At 43.9% G+C, this 21,812-nt stretch overlaps 1 protein-coding gene across 5 annotated transcripts in view; it reads left to right on the forward strand.

Moving 5' to 3' along the window:
- Window positions 1-21,812, forward strand: part of ARHGAP36 (Rho GTPase activating protein 36) — a 78,655-nt gene that overhangs the window by 21,043 nt on the left and 35,800 nt on the right. For all 5 annotated transcript variants that reach the window (XM_048864625.2, XM_048864624.2, XM_048864623.2 and 2 more), the window contains 2 exons: window positions 902-1,058; window positions 20,287-20,349. In XM_048864625.2, the coding sequence (XP_048720582.2) occupies window positions 923-1,058; window positions 20,287-20,349 (199 nt within the window). In that variant the 5' untranslated portion in view covers window positions 902-922. The remainder of the gene's footprint in view (window positions 1-901; window positions 1,059-20,286; window positions 20,350-21,812) is intronic.

A 21,812-nucleotide genomic window follows, 5' to 3' on the forward strand; every position in this document is an offset into this window, starting at 1 on the left:
GTTAGGCATGCAAATAGGCAAATGAGCCTTCCCCCAGTATCTAAGTGGAGAAGCAAACTCTTTTAATCTGATTTCCTCAAAAGAGCTGGTGGTTGCCAGGCACTCTGGTGGGGTAATCCTTGAGCAATGGAGACCCTGGTGTGAAGATCTGAACCCTGGTTTGATCACTATCTGTGAGCAAAAAAGGTTACCAGAATCTGTCAACGTTTATTAAAAAAATTTTTTTCCTTGGTGCTGTATTTTGGGAACCCCTTGGTTAAATGCCCCCAAATTTGAGTCACTGCTCTTACCTTGCCCCTCTGTGAGGCATCCCAAATTTCAAGGCAATTTGATAACTGTACAGATTTTAGAACATTTAGAACAGAAAGCTGGTTTTGACCTTAACTACAGCAGACCTGTTTCTTTGCTATAATAAAAAATAATAATGGCAATTAATAATAAAATGGCACACTGCCAAAAAGAAGACAATCCACTGCATATGCTTCTTCCTTTGAGGGAGAGGATGAGAGAACAACCAACATGTGAGAGATGAATAGTCACATGGCTTATGCACTGCTGGAAGATGCTCAATCTGGGGTATAAAAACGTATATAGAAGAGAACTGAATTGGCCCTCCTCTGCACTCAGAATCAGGAATGCACAGCTTGGCTGGACCCAGAGATCTTGGCTTGTACTGTAGTGATACATGTGCCCCAGAGGCCAGAGTTAAGGCTGGCTGCAGAACCTCACCTGGCCTTCCACACTTCTGAGTGCTTCTCTTTGCACACTGATGTATTTTCTGGTGTAAGTGGGGGTAGTTGGGATTGAAAGTTTCTATACAGTTGTCAGATTTTTACCACTCCTCTCCCAAGCAAAACAGTTTCTATTTTCCACCTTCCATGTTTTCTCATTTATATTTCAGGGGAATTTTACCAAAGCTTCTATGTTGGGACAGAGAGTCAGAATGCAGCCTGCGCCCCTGCATAGTCTCTCAGAGCTGGAGAGAGCCTGTCTGCAAGAAATCGCCTTTTACCAGCTGCAAAAAAGGAACATGATCAGTGGTATCAGCCTTTCTAAAGGTAAGGAGAGGAGACATGCCTTATCTAAGGACAGTGGACTACATCAGTGGTTCTCAGCCAGGGCTCTGGGGCCCGGGGGTGGGGGGGCAGGAGCCGCTTGCATGGGGTCCACCAAGCAGGGCTGGCATTAGACTTACTGGGGCCCAGGGCAGAAAGCCGAAGCCCCACCGCATGGGGTTGAACCCCGGAGCCCTGCCATCCAGGGCTGAAGCTGAAGCCTGAGCAATGTAGCTTTGTGAGTCCCCCTGTGGCATGGGGCCCTGGGCAATTGTCCTACTTGCTACCCTCTAACGCCGGCCCTGGCTTTTACATGTAGAAAACCTGGTGTTGTGGCACAGCTGGGCCATGGAGTTTTTACAGCATGTTGGTGGGGCCTCAGAAAGGAAAAGATTGAGAAACCCCTGGACTACATAACTCCCGTCATTGTCATTATCTATTACTGCTGCTGTTTTTAATAATAATGATAATATATTGGCTGACATTTTGGACATCTCTGCACAATTGTTTCTTGGTTTTGAACCAAATTGTTACTGCTTTGGGTCAGAGTCATCCTCACGGCATCAGCCCTGCTAATGGGACTTTCCCTTCCTTTGGAGCATGGGAACATGACCTTGCCTGTTCACTGCCTATGATATGATCCCTTTAATCTCACGGAGATGTAAAAACTTCTGGCAGATTCTTCAAATGGGAACAAATTAATCATGTTGGATGGGACGGATTCTCTCTGCTCTGCTTTGGAGAATCCTGGAGTTCAGCAGAGTCTTGGTTCCAGGAGACTGGTGCTTAGTTAAACTTATTAAAATACACAACTAGGAAATGTCACTAATATAAATTGACAGATAAATATAGCAGATCCACAGAGACAGTTTCTCTGCATCTTGGCATAAACAGGAGCTGTCAGACTAAATGAGACCAGACCAAGGCTCCACCTACTCAAGTATCCTGCCTCTGACAGTGGCCAGTGAAAGCTGCTGCAGAGCAAGGTTCAACAAACTCTATGGTGGCAGCTGTGGAATAGCCTGGTCGCTGGGAAAGTTTCTTCTTCGCCTCATCAGTTATTAGAGTTTGGTCTATGCGCTGAAGCGGGAGGGCTTAAAGCCCTTCCAAAGCATTTGGTTATTTATTTCATCCTTTCTATTACAAACCCTGCTGTTCTTAGCCATTAAATATCCAGTCATGGTCAGAACCCTAGTAAGATCCTGGCCTCAGTGGTATCTTGTGGCACTGAGTCCCATATGCTATTTTTGTATTGTGTGAAAAAATATTTCTTTGTATCAGTTTGGAATCTGCTGCCTTTCATTCATGGCATCCCCTCGTTCTTGTGGCAGGAGAGTAGGAAGAGAAAGGATGATCTCATGGTAAGAGAGTTGAATGCTGTCTCGAAGAATTGGATTCTATCTCTGTTTATGTGATACAAGGCACACTGCCTGACCCCCAGGTCTAATGCTCATGTTTACTGACTCACTGCATCACTTTTTTTACCCATCTATAGAATGAGGATGATAATTACACACACTCTAGGTTTGCCACCTGTCCGGCTTTTACCCGGACAGTCTGGCTTTTGCCTTCAGTGTCTGGGTGCCATAATGGGTTGCCAGTTTTTGACTGGACAGTCTGGTTGAAAAGGGGACCCGGGGCCTTGTGGGAAGAGGCAGAGCAGGGGTGAGGCCTATGTGTTACCTGCACACACTAGGGCACCTCACCTTTTCCCAGTCTGTAGGGCTCTAGGAGTAACCCGGTTAATTTAGGCACCCCCACCTTTTCCCAATTCATAGGGCTCCAGGCGAAAAGCACCTACCCTTACCCAATTTATAGGGCTCAGGGCCACCCGTACCCAATTCATAGGGCTCAGGGTGTAACTAATCTGGGGGTTCAGTGGTTTGAGCATTGGCCTGCTAAACCCTGGGTTGTGAGTTCAATCCTTGAGGGGACCATTTAGGGATCTGGGGCAAAAATTGGGGATTGGTCCTGCTTTGAGCAGGGGGTTGGACTAGATGACCTCCTGAGGTCCCTTCCAACCCTGATATTCTAGGATTCTATGACTATTCTATGACTTTAAGTACCCACACTCTTTCCTAATACATAGGGCTCTGGGTGTATACTACTTCTGCAGCTTTGCAGGACCTTTTGCCAGTGAAAGAGCCTTACACAGTAATATACTACATACCCTCTATTTATTAACAATCACCAAAAACAGACTGCACACGCTACACATACAGTGCTCACCACTCCCAATAAGAGAGCTGACCTTTTCTTGATGGCCAGTCAGAATCAGGTCCATCTGGGGGACTCCAGTTTCTGCATGTGTCATTGGCAGCGTGTTGAGGTCTGGCAGCTCTGATCTTTGGGGCTGTGTCCTGGAGTTAATTCCCAAAGAACTTCCTTTTGGACCCCAGTTTATATAGTGAAATTTGAGTCCTTTTTAGCTGTACCTTAACTAATCATTTTACTGAAATCTATCTAACCAATCCTAACAGATTGTAACATAATTCTTTAACCAATTATATCCCACTACCCTAATTAATTTACACCTAGCAAAATTAATTATATAGCAGACAGAAACAATTAAAGAACTAGACAGAGATCATACAGATAAACAATAGGGAAGCGGGGACCATAATGACAAAACAATAAAGAAATGAGGATTTCACAACCACTACTATTGATAAGTGATTTCTTGACAGACAGAATGCTATCAAACTAAGTTTTCTTTAGCCATCTTAAGATCTGTTTCTTTATCTGGTGATAGTGGGTGCCATTAGGACGGGGTCTCCTTTTTAACAGCCTGATATTACATTGTTTTAATGAAATTTAGATGGAATGTGAGGATGTGACGTCCTGCTTCTCAGCTAATGGCTGCTGCTAGGCCCTTCTTTTAATCAGGCTGCAGATGAAGGCCTTAGGCTTTAGGCCTTACTATATGGCTGCAGACAAAGGCCTTATCCTTACAGTCTACTACTTAATGACACTTTTACCAAAGCTGTCATTACTATTTCAGAAGTCCAATACTCAGACCTGCTGAGCTTGGGCTTGCCTCCTGGGTACAATTAACCAGGACCCTATTTGATTTTGCATGCTAGCTTTCTGTAGTTTTCGAACAGTTCTCTTCATCCAGCAAGCCAAAGCGACTATGCTTACTAATAAAGCCAATTGGATTCCAGTGATCACCACAATGGGGTGAACCATGATATTTAGCATACCCCTTGCAGAAGGTGACCACCCTAATAGTGTTTTCCACCACGAGTGATGTCCTGCATTTGCAATAGTTTTTAGTACATGAGTGATTTCTGTATTATTATGTTGTACTTTAATATGTATTTGTTCTCCCGTCTTTGCAATATTTTGTAAATGCGAATGTAACATAGGATGGATTAACAATTTTTTTATCATGGTCCTATTCGTGCCTAAGGTTATAGGCATTACATTGTGATACAACTGTGGTTTAGACTTTAACTAGTTTACAATTCATACAGGTACACAGTATTCAAAATCACAACTTTTAATCTTTGTAATGTTGCAGAAACATCTATTAACTAAATAAGTTATAAAATACAATTCCTTATCATTTGCTACTACCATTGGACAATGACTTTTAACACAAACCCATCCCCTTCCTGCATATACAACAGCTGACTTTTGTGTAGTGAATATATTAAACACACAATGTTAGGGTTTTTGTCTTTAACATAGAAACATTTATCTTTTTCTTATAAATTTTGATTTTTACACACACATCCCAAATTTTTATTGGCTACACACTGAAACATGTTAATGGTTTTCCATTGTTGGGGTTTTTTCTAAATATGCCCAGGAATGATGATCAGTGGAATACATACCCACATTTTTTGTTAATTGGATTTTTACAGGTACCACTGGATATATATTAATAGTTAGACTGGGGTGTACGGTTACTACATATGCTTGTAGAACCCTTTGAACTTTATTTAGGGTAAAATTTACCAATTTTTTACCACATCATTAATTGCTTCTCCCCTTCTGTAACATTTTCCCACAACAACTTTTTTATTTCCAAAGGTAAATTTCCTTGCATGCCTTCCCAAATTATTTGAATAACTAACTGCTGACTTACTTTCTGGGCCTGTGTACAGGCTAATGCTAAGCACACATTTTCTTGTACTGTATCCATAGTCCCTGCTAAAAATAACAGATTCTTTTTCCCTTGCTGTTGCCATACTGGCAGTATTTTAGAAAATAATTGTTGTCCCATTTCTAATTTTGACAAGTATACACTGATGGGCTTTTCCAATTCTTGTATTTTAGCTGTAACATAACTTCGTTTGTTTGCCATTACCTCTTTGTTAGTAGCATCCAGTACTTCAACTCCTAATCCAGTTTCACCCAAAGCAGTTTCATTCACTTCTTGGGGATCTTTTTTTAGGCTACCCATCCCTCTTGGTTGCCAGCCAAATCCAATAACCTTTAGTAGTTTACATTGAGATAGTATTAGGGCAGCTAGACCTTCACTGGGCCTTTATGTACTGCCCCTTATAGTAATCAGGGAAGGTGTTCCAATGGCCTTCCTTTCCTTACATTCAATTTTATACAACACCCAGGTGCATTCAGCTGGGCTTGTGTGCTGGAAGTTGATTAAGACTTGCCAATTATTACTGATTTTTTTTCCCAAGCAACCAGTGTTTTTAATACCCTTTTTTTCCCTTGGTAATTTCACTTTGTGCTTCAAAATTTTTTATGTCCATCCTTTTATTCCCGCCAACAGATAAACCTTGTGTTTCACGCATATTTTGCCTTTAAATATGCTTTTACCACTTAAGGATGTTTCCCTGTTAACAGACTGGCGTTCCTTGACCTCTGGCCTTCTGCAACATTGGTTTTTGTAAATACACTTAAAATGCTTATTAATCCTTTTTTGCCTAATGCAGTATCCTCTCTTTTTGTAACACAATACACAACAATGCAAGCAACAAGACAAACACCACAAAACAAACATAAAGCACAAAATACAATTTTCGTCGCAACAGTAGATTCGTGGTATTTTGGGTTGCTCTTTAGCTGGTACCAGCTTCTCCTGATTTTTTGAAAGACAAAAAGAATATCTTTCTACCCCTTTTGGGATGGCAGATTATTGCTTAAAATATTCCTTTCTTTTACAAATACACTTGTTGATTGCAGGCAAAACAGAGGAATTATCCCCATGCTTTCTTGTGTTTTTGTTCTATAGGCAGGCCAGGTTTAATGGCTTTTACCCTTTAAGGGTGAATTAACCCACTGTTCAGTTATTCATTTCATGAGGTGGTGTACCCCAGTTTCCCTTTTCATACAGCAGACCAGGTTTGTAATGTTTTTTCTGCTATGCTAAGCTTTAAGTTCATTTATAGCTAATAGCTGAGAAGCATTACCCTACGACCTTAAAGGTTTTTTCCAAAAATCATACACACTATACATTGTTACAGGGGTACTTATTAACCTTAAATTTATCCCAATGTTTAATATTAACAATAACATTAGCATTAAATCTATTAAACGTATCTTGTTATACCATGCCTTTTTATTTAGACAATTTGTTTGTGAGGCCAGTGTGTTCAATGTTTTTTTGAAATTTTTGTATAGGCTTTTTAATTTAATTATATTCTTGGGGTTTTGGTGGATTAAAAGGTAGGGGTGTCATGCATATAAGCAGACCCCTTTTGTACCTGTCTTCAGATTTCAGCACTGTGCATACACACAAAAAAGTATTTTTTTTTCTACTTAGGGTTAGCCTGTCCCTCTTATTCTTAGGGTTGACTTCTTTTTTCACCTTTCTCTGGGGGGTCATAATTTGAGCCTTTTGGTTTCAGGTAGTTTGTTTGTGACCAGGTATATCCTTTATCTGCAGCTCCTTTGGTACTGCCATTTATGGGCAGTTCTCTCCGTCCTCTATCAGTTAGGTAATTTGCATCAACACAGATGCTTTCTGGCTTGCTTTTGGATCCAAAGCCATCAGCAGAGCTCAGAGACTCTGTCTTAAAAGGGACACAATCAACTTCCACAAGAGTTTTGATTTCTTTCCACATCAACTCCTGCTTTCAAAACACACGATCTGAAAAAGAAAACACAACCTATTGTGGCTCCCTTTGTAGCCCTAATGGGATTTTAATTAAGCAGAATGTTTTGTTTGCATTTCTTTTACTCCTTCTACAATATACATTGCCCATGTCCTGGGAAAAATGCACATTCCTTCCTTAGTTTAACTTTTATAACATTAGCCACATCAGTTTTTACATACAGTGTAACTGTTTCTTTTGCGCTCACAGAGTTTTCATGTACCCTTATCAAAGTGACAGTCTAATTACTCAAAGCCACCTTAAGGCTCAGTGTTCCTAATGTTGCTTTTTTTGTGCGCATCTCTCCCCTACTGTTGCTCCAGAGGGACATTGTCTTTTTTTTAATTTCTTTCTTTTTTTTTTTTTTTTTTTAACTACAGCTCTTATCTGCTATTTTGTTACAAATCCAGAATCTCTTCCCATTCTCCTGGGTTTGACTGCCCTGCTGCAGCCACAACTTTGGTCTTTAAAAAGATATTGAACTTTATAAAGCATTGAGGTACCATAAGGGTTAAATGCTAAATACCAAAGCCAAACAACACTAGTTACCTATGTCTGGAAAAAAAGTGTCTGTCAGTTTTGCAACTTTGAATGAAAGATTCAAATGGATTTTAGTGGTATTATTTAAAAACAAAACAAAATCAATACATCTTAAATCTACAAACCAGGAGTATTGATTTAGGTCCTTAAAACCTCACATATTTACACAATATATGTATATACACACACAGAGATACATACATACTCTTTTGCTTAACATCCCTTACACTGCTTTAATTTTCATACAGCTGTACATAGATTACATTTGTATACATTTGGGGGCAGTTAAGTTCCAACAGAAACCCCTTATGTTCTTTTAGTGAATTTGACTAAATTGTTTATAGTCAAATGATTTAAATCAGATTGTCTCTTTGCCTGGCTTATTTACAGACATTCCTTTGGAAAAGGGCTCATTTTTCCTTCAGAATGGCTGCAAAGAAACCAAGAATTCTTTTCCTATAGCACTTTTCCTTATTAACATTTTCACAACGTTCAACTGCTTAATTCCCTCCAGCCTCTGCAGAGTTAACTTCTCACTCTCTTTCCTTAAATCACTTGCTTATCTCCCAAAATGACACCTTCATTAGTTCAGATTTCACCATTTCAGGTATTGTCCCAGGCATCTGAAATCCCCATGCCTGTACCTACTCCTTTCTTTACTCCTGCCACTACGCCCCCAGGGCTCCGAACCTGTTTTCCAATCTCTTTATCAGTTGCCTGCCTCCTTGTCTGGGCCTGATCCTGCTTTCCTCACTGAACAGTCCTTTTCCATGGGCACAGGCTTTGTCCCACTACCCATTTAGTAAGGAGGGTGGGCTTCTCAACTAGCCTCCCCCTCCTTTTCTTCATTTCCTTTTTCTCTTGTTGTTCTGGGGTGGTCATTCTGCCAGATAGGTAGCGACCCTTTCTGACAGAAGGCCCAGGTACTCTGCTATTATTTACTGTGTTAGACTCTATCAGTTCAGTCCAAAAGACTGTAGGCTGCCTGCATTCTTTCCAGCAAAATTGTTACCTGCACACATTAGGGCACCCCCACCTTTTCCCAATTCATAGGGCTCCAGGTGAAAAGCACCTACCCTTACACAATCTGTATGGCTCAGGGCCACCCGTACCCAATTAGTAGGGCTCAGGGTGTAACTAACCTGGTCAATTCAAGTACCCACATCCTTTCCCAGTACACAGGGCTCTGGGTGTATACTACTTCTGCAGCTTTGCAGGACCTTTTGCCAGTGAAAGAGCCTTACACAGTAATATACTACATACCCTCTATTTATTAACAATCACCAAAAACAGACTGCACACGCTACACATACAGTGCTCACCACTCCCAATAAGACAGCTGACCTTTTCTTGATGGCCAGTCAGGACCAGGTCCATCTGGGGGACTCCAGTTTCTGCACGGTGTCATTGGCAGAGTGTTAAAGACTGGCAGCTCTGATCTTTGGGGCTGTGTCCTGAAGTTGGTTCCCAAAGAACTTCCTTTTGAACCCTAGTATATGTAATAAAAATTAAGTCTTTTTTAGCTGTACCTTAACCAATCATTTTACTAAAATCTATCTAACCAATCCTAACATATTATAACATAATTCTCTAACCAATCATATCCCACTACCCTAATTATACAGCAAACAAAAACAATTAAAAAACCAAACAAAAACCATACAGGTAAACAATAGGAAAGTAAAAACCATAATAACAAAACAATAAAAAAATAAAAATTTCACAACCACAACTATTAATAAATAATTTCTTGACAGACAGAATGCTATCAAACTAGGTTTTCTTTAACCATCTTAAAATCTGTTTTGTTTATCTGGTGATAGTGGATGCCATTAGGACGGGTCTCCCTCTTAACAGCCTGATATTACATTGTTTTAATGTAATTTAGATGGAATGTGAGGATGTGACGTCCTGCTTCTCAGCTAATGGCTGCTGCTTGGCTGCTCTTTTAATCTGGCTTTAGGCCTTACAATATGGCTGCAAACAAAGGCCTTATCCTTACATAGGGAAGAGCCGGAGAAGGGGGCAAGACCTTGAGGATAGAGGTGGAGGAGGGGTAGGGCCTGGGGGAAGAGGCTGGGCAGGGCTAAGGCTCTGGGGGAAAGAGATGGAGCAGAGATGGGGCCTTGGGGAAGAGGCAGAGCAGGGGGCAGGGCCTTGGGGGTCTGGTGACCAGCAATTAGAAAGGTAGCAACCCTAACACAACCACCTACCTCACTTGGGGGGTGTAAGGGCTAATCAGTTAATGTACATACAGGGCTTCAAACAGGCAAAGTTCTATATAATGCCAAGTACTCCAAAAAAACAGGCCCAACACTTCTCAAATTGGGCACCCAAAATTAATGGAGGTTTTTGCAAATTATAAATTTAATTTTCAGCCTCCATGCCCCATTTCTGTGAAACGAGACAATACTCGGTCATCTCTCAGAGACATTGGGAAGATAAACATTAATGTGGCTGAAGCATTGTGATGCTGCAAAGAGATCACCCTGGAAATGCTCAGTTCGAAAAGTAGTAATTCTGTATTGAGCCAAGGGTTTAGATGGTGGCAGTAAATAAGGCAGGGGCCACAGGCTGAACAATGAGGAACAAAAGAAATATTGAATTCCCTGAGCACTGTCCCTCCTGGACACTGAATAAAGCAGAGTCCCATGGGAAAAATACTATATGATCATGTAATTAAAGACATCATTATTATGCATATGCACAGGGGTGGGGGGAGAGAATTAAGGCTGCATGGGCAACCTGTTTGCATTTCTAATTATTGAGTGTTTGACTTTGCAACTAAATAACATACTTGAAACATAGATTTTTCTATGTCATAGGAAACAGACTCATAGATTTTTAGATTAATAGATTCCAAGGCCAAAGTGGACCATTGTGATTGTCTAGTCTGACCTATGTTTAGAGCTAAAATCACCTAAACGTGTTGTGATTGGTCACTGTTAATGGGGCAAGATTACTGCCCCCTTCTGGACATTGCTCGATGGGTATCAATGGGGAATGGAGCTGTCATAAATATAAAAGAAAGCGTAAACACCTTTAAAATCCCTCCTGGCCAGTGGAAAAACCCTTTCACCAGTAAAGGGTTAAGAAGCTAGGATAACCTCATTGGCACCTGACCAAAATGACCAATGAGGAGAAAAGATACTTTCAAAGCTGGAGTGGGGGAGAAACAAAGGTTCTCTCTCTGTCTGTGTCTGTGTGAGGCTTTTGCTGGGAACAGAACAGGAATGGAGTCTTACAACTTAGTAAGTAATCTAGCTAGATATGCGTTAGATTCTGTTTTCTTTAAATGGCTGATAAAATAAGCTGTGCTGAATGGAATGTATATTCCTATTTTTGTGTCTTTTTGTAACTTGAGGTTTTGCCTAGAGGGATTCTCTATGTTTTGAATCTGATTACCCTGTAAGGTATTTACCATCCTGATTTTACAGAGGTGATTCTTTTACCTTTTCTTCAATTAAAATTCTTCTTTTAAGAACCTGATTGCTTTTTCATTGTTCTTAAGATCCAAGGGTTTGGGTCTGTGTTCACTTATGCAAATTGGTGAGGATTTTTATCAAGCCTTCCCCAGGAAACGGGGTGTAGGGTTTGGGAGGATTTGGGGGGAAAAGATGTTTCCAAGCAGGCTCTTTTCCTGTTATATATTTGTTAGACGCTTGATGGTGGCAGCAATAAAGTCCAAGGGCAAAAGGCTAAATAGTTTGTACCTTGGGGAAGTTTTAACCTAAGCTGGTAAAAATAAGCTTAGGGGGGTTTTCATGCAGGTCCCCACATCAGTACCCTAGAGTTCAGAGTGGGGAAGGAACCTTGACATGGTGGCAAAGGTGGGATTAACTTGAAATCATTTTGAGATCAATTTGAGATTTTTTGAACAAGAAGCACAGATTTTAAAAGGGGAATTTATTTTTTCCTTTGGGCTGCTGGAAAGCAGGTTTTCAGCTGAAAGCAGTTAGAGGGTTTTTTTTTTTTTTTTGTCTCTGCTTGGGGGCCAGAGCAGAGACAAAAGGGAATTGTCTTTTGTGAGCTGGAGTTTTCTCTGCCTAAAGGCAGGGTAGTTAACTTCCTGCAGGGAAATTCACAAGTCTTCACAGACCTGAAGAAGTTTTTTTTTTTTAAACCGAAGAGCAACTAGAGGGGTTTTCTGTCTATTTGCCTGGTCTCTAAGGTGCCACAAGTACTCCTTTTCTTTTTGCGAATACAGACTAACACGGCTGTTACTCTGAAAGGTGTTAGGGTTTTTTTTGTTATTTTTTAAAGGATTTTTCTGTAGGCTGACAATCACTACCAGAGAACATAAATATCCGATTCCAGCACAGCAAAATTTTACAAGCCAAGTTTTTTGTTTTTTTATTTCTAACTCTCGGGTGTAAAGTTAGTTAAAAACAGAGAGGCAAACATGATAGAGCCAAAGAGGCTGCCCGCAGGAGAGCTATGGAGGCAAAGGAAAAAGAAATGGAGGGAAAGGAAAAAGCCCAAGGCCCCGACTACCCTGAAACGAACTCTCCAGACACCTTATCGTCCTGCCATACCATTCTCCAGCAACCCACCTCGCCCCAGTGATCTGTCAGCTGGACGATGTTTTAAATGTAACGAGCCGGGGCATGTGAAGGCCAACTGCCCCAAGAACCCCAACAGATTACAGTTCATTGCACTGGAATCACACTAGAGGTCCTCAGGCCCCGATACCTCCCAGATACCCTTGGAGCGGAGGGAAACTGTGAGTGTGGGCGGGAAGAAGGTCACAGCGCGGAGGGACACCGGAGCACAAGTGTCAGCTATCCATGCTTCCTTAGTGGACCCAAATTTAATCGACCCAGAGATCCAAGTGACAATTCAACCCTTCAAGTCCAACTCTTTCAATTTGCCTACAGCCAAGTTGCCTGTCCAGTTCAAGCGCTGGTCAGGAACGTGGACTTTTGCAGTCTATGATGATTATCCCATCCCCATGCTGTTGGGGGAAGACTTGGCCAATCATGTGAAGTGAGCCAAGAGGGTGGGAATGGTCACCCGCAGCCAGGCTAAACAAGCCGTCATGCATAACTCTGTTCCTGAAACTTCTACCAGGACCTGGTCAGAGGTGATGGCCCCAGACCCCAGGCCAATGTCTGCAACAGCAGTAGTGGATCCAGTCCCAGAGACCCAGACAGAGCCAGTCCTAGAACTGGAACTGGCAGAACAACCAGCACCAGACCCATTGCCAGCACTGAATCCAGTACTTGCAACCCCAACGCCAGAGGGCCCCACCAAACCTGAACCGGCCGCAGCCAATAATCCTACACCAGAGGCTTAGCCGGAGCCTGAACCCCAACATAGTGCACCAGTGGAGAGCGGTTCACAGTCAATGGAAACAGCCCCATCCCCCACATCGCTTCCAGGGGGACCAAGCCTAGGTCCACAATCCAATGAGGAACTGATGTCTCCAGCATCAAGGGAACAGTTCCAGACCGAACAGGAAGCAGATGAAAGCCTCCAGAGAGCTTGGACGGCAGCCCGGAGCAACACCGCCTCTCAGCTCTTCTAATTGATCCAGGTTTGTTGTAGAAAGAGGACTTTTATACAAGGAAACTCTTTCTGGTGGACACCAGGAAGTCTGGCATCCTCAGAGACAGTTGGTAGTTCCAACTAAGTACCAGGTAAAGCTCTTGAGCTTAGCCCATGATCATCCTAGTGGCCATGCTGGGGTGAACAGGACCAAAGACCGTTTGGGGAGGTCATTCCACTGGGAGGGAATGGGCAAGGATGTTTCTACTTATATCCGGTCTTCTGAGGTATGCCAAAGAGTGGGAAAACCCCAAGACCAGGTCAATCCTCTCTCCAGTTACTCCCCATCATTGAAGTTCCATTTCAGTGAGTAGCTGTGGATATTCTGGGTCCTTTTCCAAAAAGACACCCAGAGGGAAGCAGTACATACTGACTTTCATGGATTTTGCCATCCGATGGCCGGAAGCAGTAGCTCTAAGCAACACCAGGGCTAAAAGTGTGTGCCAGGCACTAGCAGACATTTTTGCCAGGGTAGGTTGGCCCTCCAACATCCTCACAGATGCAGGAACTAATTTCCTGGCAGGAACTATGGAAAGCCTTTGGGAACCTCATGGGGTAAATCACTTGGTTGCCACTCCTTACCACCATCAAACAAATGGCATGGTGGAGAAGTTTAATGGAACTTTGGGGGCCATGATACCTAAATTCGTAAATGAGCACTCCAATGATTGGGACCTAGTGTTGCAGCAGCTGCTCTTTGCCTACAAAGCTGTACCACATCCCAGTTTAGGGTTTTCACCATTTGAACCTGTATATGGCCACGAGGTTAAGGGGCCATTACAGTAGGTGAAGCAGCAATGGGAGGAGTTTACACCTTCTCCAGGAACTAACATTCTGGACTTTGTAACCAACCTACAAAACACCCTCCAAACCTCTTTAGCCCTTGCTAAAGAAAACCTACAGGATGCTCAAAAAGAGCAAAAAGCCTGGTATGATAAACATGCCAGAGAGCATTCCTTCAAAGTAGGGGACCAGGTCATGGTCTTAAAGGCTCTCCAGGCCCATAAAATGGAAGCGTCGTGGGAAGGGCCATTCACAGTCCAGGAGAGCCTGGGAGCTGTTAATTATCTCATAGCATTCCCCACCTCCAACCGAAGGCCTAAGGTGTACCATATTAATTCTCTAAAGCCCTTTTATTCCAGAGAATTAAAGGTTTGTCAGTTTACAGCCCAGGGAGGAGATGATGCTGAGTGGCCCAAAGATGTCTACTACGAAGGGAAAAGTGCTGGTGGCATGGAAGAGGTGAACCTCTCCATGACCCTTGGGCGTATGCAGCAAAAGCAGATCCAGGAGCTGTGCACTAGCTACGCACCAACGTTCTCAGACACCCCAGGACTGACTGAACGGGCATGCCACTCCATTGACACAGGTAATGCTCACCCAATTAAAGTCCAACCTTACCGGGTGTCTCCTCAAGCTAAAACTGCTATTGAACGGGAGATCCAGGATATGCTACAGATGGGTATAATCTGCCCCTCTGGCAGTGCATGGGCATCTCCAGTGGTTCTAGTTCCCAAATCAGATGGGGAGATACGTTTTTGCATGGACTATCGTAAGCTAAATGCTGTAACTCGCCCAGACAACTATCCAATGCCACGCACAGATGAACTATTAGAGAAACTGGGACGGGCCCAGTTCATCTCTACCTTGGACTTAACAAAGGGGTACTGGCAGGTACCGCTAGATGAATCCATCAAGGACAAGTCAGCCTTCACCACACATCTCGGGCTGTATGAATTTAATGTACTCCCTTTCGGGCTGCAGAATGCACCCGCCACCTTCCAAAGACTTGTAGATGGTCTCCTAGCGGTATTAGGAGAATATGCCTTCGCCTACCTTGACGATATGGCCATATTTTCGGATTCTTGGGCAGAACACCTGGAACATCTACAAAAAGTCTTCGAGTGCATAAGGGAGGCAGGACTAACTGTTAAGGCTAAGAAGTGTCAAATAGGCCTAAACAGAGTGACTTACCTGGGACACCAGGTGGGTCAAGGAACTATCAACCCCCTACAGGCCAAAGTGGATGCTATCCAAAAGTGGCCGGTCCCAAAGTCAAAGAAACAGGTCCAATCCTTCTTAGGCTTGGCCGGATATTACAGGCGATTTGTACCCACAATACAGCCAAATCACCGCCCCACTGACAGACCTAACCAAAAAGAAACAGCCAAATGCCATTCAGTGGACCGAAGAGTGTCAGAAGGCCTTTAACCAGCTTAAAACGACACTCATGTCTGACCCTGTGCTAAGGGCCCCAGACTTTGACAAACCGTTCCTAGTAACCACAGCTGCATCCGAGCGTGGTATGGGAACAGTTTTAATGCAGGAAGGACCGGATCAAGAATTTCACCCTGTAGTGTTTCTCAGCAAGAAGCTGTCTGAGAGGGAAAGCAACTGGTCAGTCAGTGAAAAAGAATGTTACGCCATTGTCTACGCTCTGGAAAAGCTACGCCCATATGTTTGGGGACGGCGTTTCCACCTGCAAACCGACCATGCTGCGCGACAGTGGCTTCATACAGCCACGGGAAATAAAAAAAAAACATATTCAGTGGAGTTTAGCACTCCAAGATTTTGATTTCGACATCCAACACATCTCAGGAGCTTCTAACAAAGTGGCTGATGCACTCACCTGTGAAAGTTTCCCAGAATCAACTGGTTAAAATTGTCCTTGAGATGTGGAAAATATTGTTAGTATTTATATACTTGGTAGTATATTTAGAGGTGCATGTGTCTTATTAACTCTGTTTTCTCCTAGAGGTCCAGGAAGAAATCACAGCCAACGTTTCACCCTATCTGTGATTTGGGGTGTGTGTCATAAATATAAAGGGAAGGGTAAACACCTTTAAATCCCTCCTGGCCAGAGGAAAAACCCTTTCACCTGTAAAGGGTTAAGAAGCTAGGATAACCTCATTGGCACCTGACCAAAATGACCAATGAGGAGACAAGATACTTTCAAAGCTGGAGGGGGGAGAAACAAAGGTTCTCTCTCTGTCTGTGTCTGTGTGAGGCTTTTGCTGGGAACAGAACAGGAATGGAGTCTTACAACTTAGTAAGTAATCTAGCTAGATATGCGTTAGATTCTGTTTTCTTTAAATGGCTGATAAAATAAGCTGTGCTGAATGGAATGTATATTCCTATTTTTGTGTCTTTTTGTAACTTGAGGTTTTGCCTAGAGGGATTCTCTATGTTTTGAATCTGATTACCCTGTAAGGTATTTACCATCCTGATTTTACAGAGGTGATTCTTTTACCTTTTCTTCAATTAAAATTCTTCTTTTAAGAACCTGATTGCTTTTTCATTGTTCTTAAGATCCAAGGGTTTGGGTCTGTGTTCACTTATGCAAATTGGTGAGGATTTTTATCAAGCCTTCCCCAGGAAAGGGAGTGTAGGGTTTGGGGAGGATTTTGGAGGGAAAGACGTTTCCAAGCGGGCTCTTTTCCTGTTATATATTTGTTAGACGCTTGATGGTGGCAGCAATAAAGTCCAAGGGCAAAAGGCTAAATAGTTTGTACCTTGGGGAAGTTTTAACCTAAGCTGGTAAAAATAATCTTAGGAGGTTTTCATGCAGGTCCCCACATCAGTACCCTAGAGTTCAGAGTGGGGAAGGAACCTTGACAGGAGCGGATGAGCTTCACCATCAGGGCAGCCCCCACACCCTGGGGCAGGGGTGGAATCTACCATCTCACTCTTGGGCCACCGCTGAAGGACATCCTGATCAGATTGGGTCCCTCCCTTTGGTCCAATCACATCACACAGGCTTTGGCTAGCTGCTGAACCCCTGGGCTGTGCACCTACAGTTCCTGCTCTCACCCCCTGCCTAATGTGTCAGTTTCCTTCCCCACCTCATTCCCCTTCTCTTGGTCTCCCCCTTTGTGCTGTCCATGTAAGGAAAGTCTAGCTTAGCCCCCAACACAGCTTCACCTGGTGTGACATTGATGTGAGCTTGGGAGCAGAAAGGCAGGTAAAGCAGCACTTGTAAACAGCCTGATGCTGCTAAGTGTTGGCTGGATCTGAGAGGCTGCTCGTACCACTCAACAGGTCCAAACCATCGTAGCAGCCACCTTCTCTCTTTCAAAAATAAATAAGATAAAACCATCTGTCACAGGGTTGGCTGTAGACCAAACAGCGCCCCAGGTAAGGAGTGTCTCTGGCGCCCCCCTTCCAGTTGTTAAACTTTGAATATCTTATTTTTTATTTCATTTGTAGCCCATTTCATAACTTTGAGGCACGATTTGCATGCATGATTTATCCCTGTCCTATAAGACAATAAATTTGAACCCTTAGGATCTGTAAATGTGTATTTATTCATGCTATATCCTCGCGAGGGCATGGCGGACAGCATGCTAGGAGGTTCAAGGAAAATGTAGTTCTCAGAAAGTCTGGAAGGTTCCACAATATTCTACAAAGGTCCAGAACATTCTATGAGGTTAATGAAAAATGAATCTACATACAGAATACCTGGAAGATTTTACTTCAAATATTCTATTTTCCCTTTTGTCGCTAACAACAAAAACAGCATCCCGAGCCTGGTGCCCCCCAATCCTGGCACCCCAGGTGGTTGCCTGGGTAGCCTGCCCCTAAATCTGGCCCTGATCTGTCATATCATCTACAGAAGAGTAAAACAAGAAATTCCCATCTAAACAACTCTGTACTGCTAAAGGAAGAAAATAAGGGGAAGTGTTACACTTGGAGCCTTGACTTGGGAAGTTGCAGACACTCCTTTGGCTGTGTGCATAATAAAAGATTAACAGTGGGACACACCAGCAATAACTGGATGCAAAGCTCCAAACCTGGCTGTTCATGTTGTAACAATAAACCAGGGTTTTTTCTCTACCTGAGCCCCAGTCACTCCCCCTTTATTGACACAAGGAGGTGCAGGATAGAGGGAAGCCAGAGAAGTTTGGAGAACCAGGAGGCTGGCCCCAGAGGGAGGAGCAGGTTAGGGTGACCAGATGTCCTGATTTTATAGGGACAGTCCCGATTTTTGGGTCTTTTTCTTATATAGGCTTCTATTACCCCCACCCCTTGTCCCGATTTTTCACATTTGCTGTCTGGTCACCCTAGAGCAGGTTGGGTTGGAGGGGATGTGGTGAATGGAGTATGAATAGCATTCTACCTCCCGCTTTGAGCTGGGTTCAAATGTCTAGGAGTTCCTCTTAAAATCTAACACACATCACAGACTCAAGCACCCCCAGAGAAATCTGGGAAAAACTCAATACCCCCCCCTTTAGAGGACTCTGAACAGGCAGCACCTCTTCATGTGCAAGCGTGGAGTCTGGTGCAAATCAAGGACAGGCTTTATTAGGGGACAAAGAGACACAACGTCAACCCGGGAAACAGCAAAAATAGATCTGTATATGTAAAACACTCACATGTCACCTTGGCCATTGTCCTGCCACTCAGCTCCCCACCCCTGGTGGGAATGGCAGTGGCAGTGTGTTCACAGTGCAGCAGTGTCTTTCTGCAGCCACTCCATCCCTGAATCCAACTAGAGCGATTTCAGGTTTAGTGGTGCTGAGCAGGGGGTCCCCCACTGGAGGTCTTTCTGCTCAGCTGCTGCTGCATTTCTTTCTTTTCCTTCGCTCACTCTCTGATTTCAGTCCCACTGTCCCCCAGGCACGGATCTGCAGGATCGGAGCTATGTGCTGGCTTTTACACAGCCTTTTGGGAAAACCCTTCAGTAATGCAGACCCCGCAAGGGGTCTTGCTCTTCCTTCAGGGTAGGCCTCACAGCCTCACCACCTCCACGACTGAGCCTCTGGGCTTCAGTCCTCCTGCTTCACCCCAGGAGCTCGGCTCAGTGAGTCCAGCTGAGATAGACTCCTGGTCAGAGCCGTGTACGCTCTTCAGGGACTAATGCACCTCAGCACGTATTTGCAGTGACACCAGGCAGCCTTTTCAGACCAGTAGGTGTATTAGTGATCTGGAACAGAGCCTCGGAAATCCTTAGGCTACCACAGAGAAATTAAGGTTAAGCCAGGCCATCTGACCAGGCCAGAGAAATCCACCAGCCAAGAGGTAATGGATTCAATTTCAAGCTCTGTCTCTCTCTGACCCAGTGGTTCTCAACCTATTTACCATTGTGGACCACATCCAATTCTACCTGTATGGCCCTGAGGATGTCACATGGGTCACATCTGTGTGCTGATTGACCTACAAGCTGCCCATGGGCCGCAGGTAGGGAACCACTGCTCTGACCCTTCATCAGTCCCTGCTGAGAGCTTCTTCTGGAAGCTCATTCTTATCCCCTGCTGTCAACTCTTAGCCCTTTGTTCTCAAGCTGGTCTTTGCTCAGCTACCCTGCTGGGAGGCGAAGGGGGAAATCTTTCCTCTTGGTCACTGATTCCTAGGTGTAAATGATCGGGTCACTGGGTCCTCCCATTGTCTCTCTTGGATTCAGCATTGATACAGTTTGTTTCAACAGGTTCCAGCCAGTTCCTTAACAACTCATTTGTTGCACCCTTAAAGAGCAAGTCACCACACACGTCTCCTGTGTTGCCCCAAAAGCAGATTTAACCCTTCCCCCGCACTGGATAGCAATGCAAAGTACAGAGGGAAACGGAGGTACACAGAGGATTCATAAGAATATTATAAAAATTCCCACCTTGTCACACCACTCAGCTCAGAGTTAGTGTTCAGTTCTGGTAAATCCTCAACGTATCATTTGGAGGAAGTGTAGGTAGAAAGCTTATGGAACTGGCCTCTCTCTGCAGCTGCTCTTTCTCCTGTTCACCATCAGATGTGGCAGGGAGCTCTCTATCACAGGGCTTATAGTTAAGACACTTGTGTTTATAACAAAAAGAGACAATAATGAAGAGTGGCCACAGGCTGCAGGGAAGGGTGGGATGGGTATTATTACAGAGGATATTCTGGTAGGTCCTGGTGAAATGCAACCCCTCCTCCTCTTATATTTGGACACTTGAAAAGAAACCTGTAGCACCCTTTTGCCGAGTGCGATGGCTTGATGCTGCAAGAGTGGATAGCACGGGGGTAGAAGGGTTGTGGATAGGTTTGGATAGGCCGTGTATTGAAGATGACCTAATGACATGCAGTTTTTTCTCACCTCTTCCCCCCACCAGCTGGACCCAAACGCAACAAATTCATCCGAAGGAAACTGGAGAACTCCTCCAAGGAGAAGAAAGGTGAGTGAATTCCACATTTCAGTCTGGCATTGTGCTCCTCAAAGCCATCATGGTCTTTAAAAATAAGCTAAGCCAAGGCATCCTATCTACCTGGATTCCATTGTGAATTTCTCCTTTGTGGCATGTTATTCCCGCCTCTCCCCCAGTGTATGCATGTGCATGTATAAGTATACGGTCATAGGTGCATATGTGTGGGTATGGGGCAGTGTTGCTATGTGAACGTGTTACTTCCCAGGGAGCCTGTTCTTGAGTCTCTCCTGCAATGGATTCCCCTTGAGGAGACTGTTCTACAATTCAGGTGCTCCAGCTGTTAAGAACTATCACCTAAACATTCCTTCTTTCACTTCAGGCACTGGCTCCTTATCCTGCCTCCACCCAAGCTTGCTTACCACTGCATGCACACTGACGCGTACACCCATCACTCTAGTATATGAGAGCTTCCCTTGGAAAATCAACAGCAGTGGCGCAGGGCCCAGGGGACTCCACAGAGTTTCTGGCACATCTCCTTTTTCAGGGTTGGTGGAGCGGCTCTGCTTGGGACGGGGTTTGTGTTTGTCTTTTTATGGGTTTTGCCTTTGAGGGATGTTTGTTTATTTTATTTTTGTGTGTGAATAAAAAGACAGACCATTCTTACAGGAATTCTTATAGGAATCACCTGGAAATCAAAGATTCCTCCTGCCCCAAACTGTTTTCTGGAAGGTGTCAATAAATGGGTATCCTCCATGGGCAGGGTCATAAATACAGTATTTCCAGGTTCCCTACTGACATACAAAAAGCTTTGTATTCTCAGCACTGCCCTGTGCTCTTCTTGCCCTGCCACAAGGCAAGAGTTCATTGCCAACACTCAAATGTTGCAAAAGCCAGGAAATGTGGAATCCCCTTCAAGATTATCAAGACTAAACAAATCATAGATATTGGAAAACTAGGAACAGAGATAAGGAGGCTCTTCCTACACAACATATGCACAAGACCTTAATTTTTCCCTTGTGGGGATGGCACGAGGAACTAGGAATACAGTTACCTTAGCGCTCCCCAACCAAACATGCCATTTTTCTCTGTGCCCAGCATAACTTCAGATCAGGACTGCTACTTGTATGTGCCAACAGATCCCCTCTGTGTTCCAGGTAGCACCATGGATCCAGGCTGGGGGCAGAGAGCACACTGAACAAAAAGGCTCAGGGAGGTGAAGGAACTATGATCTCTCCCTGAGGAGCTCCTTAAGACAGGGACCACAGGGACAGAATTAAAGTTGCATGGCTGTGCGGGTGGGAAATGTGTTCTTAATTGCGTATGTCCTGGCTTTGCAGCATTTGTGTTTGGGAATTCAACACTCCCATTCTGAAAGGGCTCAGGGTGCAGGATAAAGTGAATCACCTGAAATCTGCATGCCAGCTTACCTGTGGGTTTTGCACATGAAATTTCCCTTGGATTCTGAGAAAGTGCCGTAGTGAGGATGGCATGAC

This window comes from Caretta caretta, chromosome 9 (assembly GCF_965140235.1).
Source record: "Caretta caretta isolate rCarCar2 chromosome 9, rCarCar1.hap1, whole genome shotgun sequence".
Classification (NCBI taxonomy): domain Eukaryota; kingdom Metazoa; phylum Chordata; order Testudines; family Cheloniidae; genus Caretta; species Caretta caretta.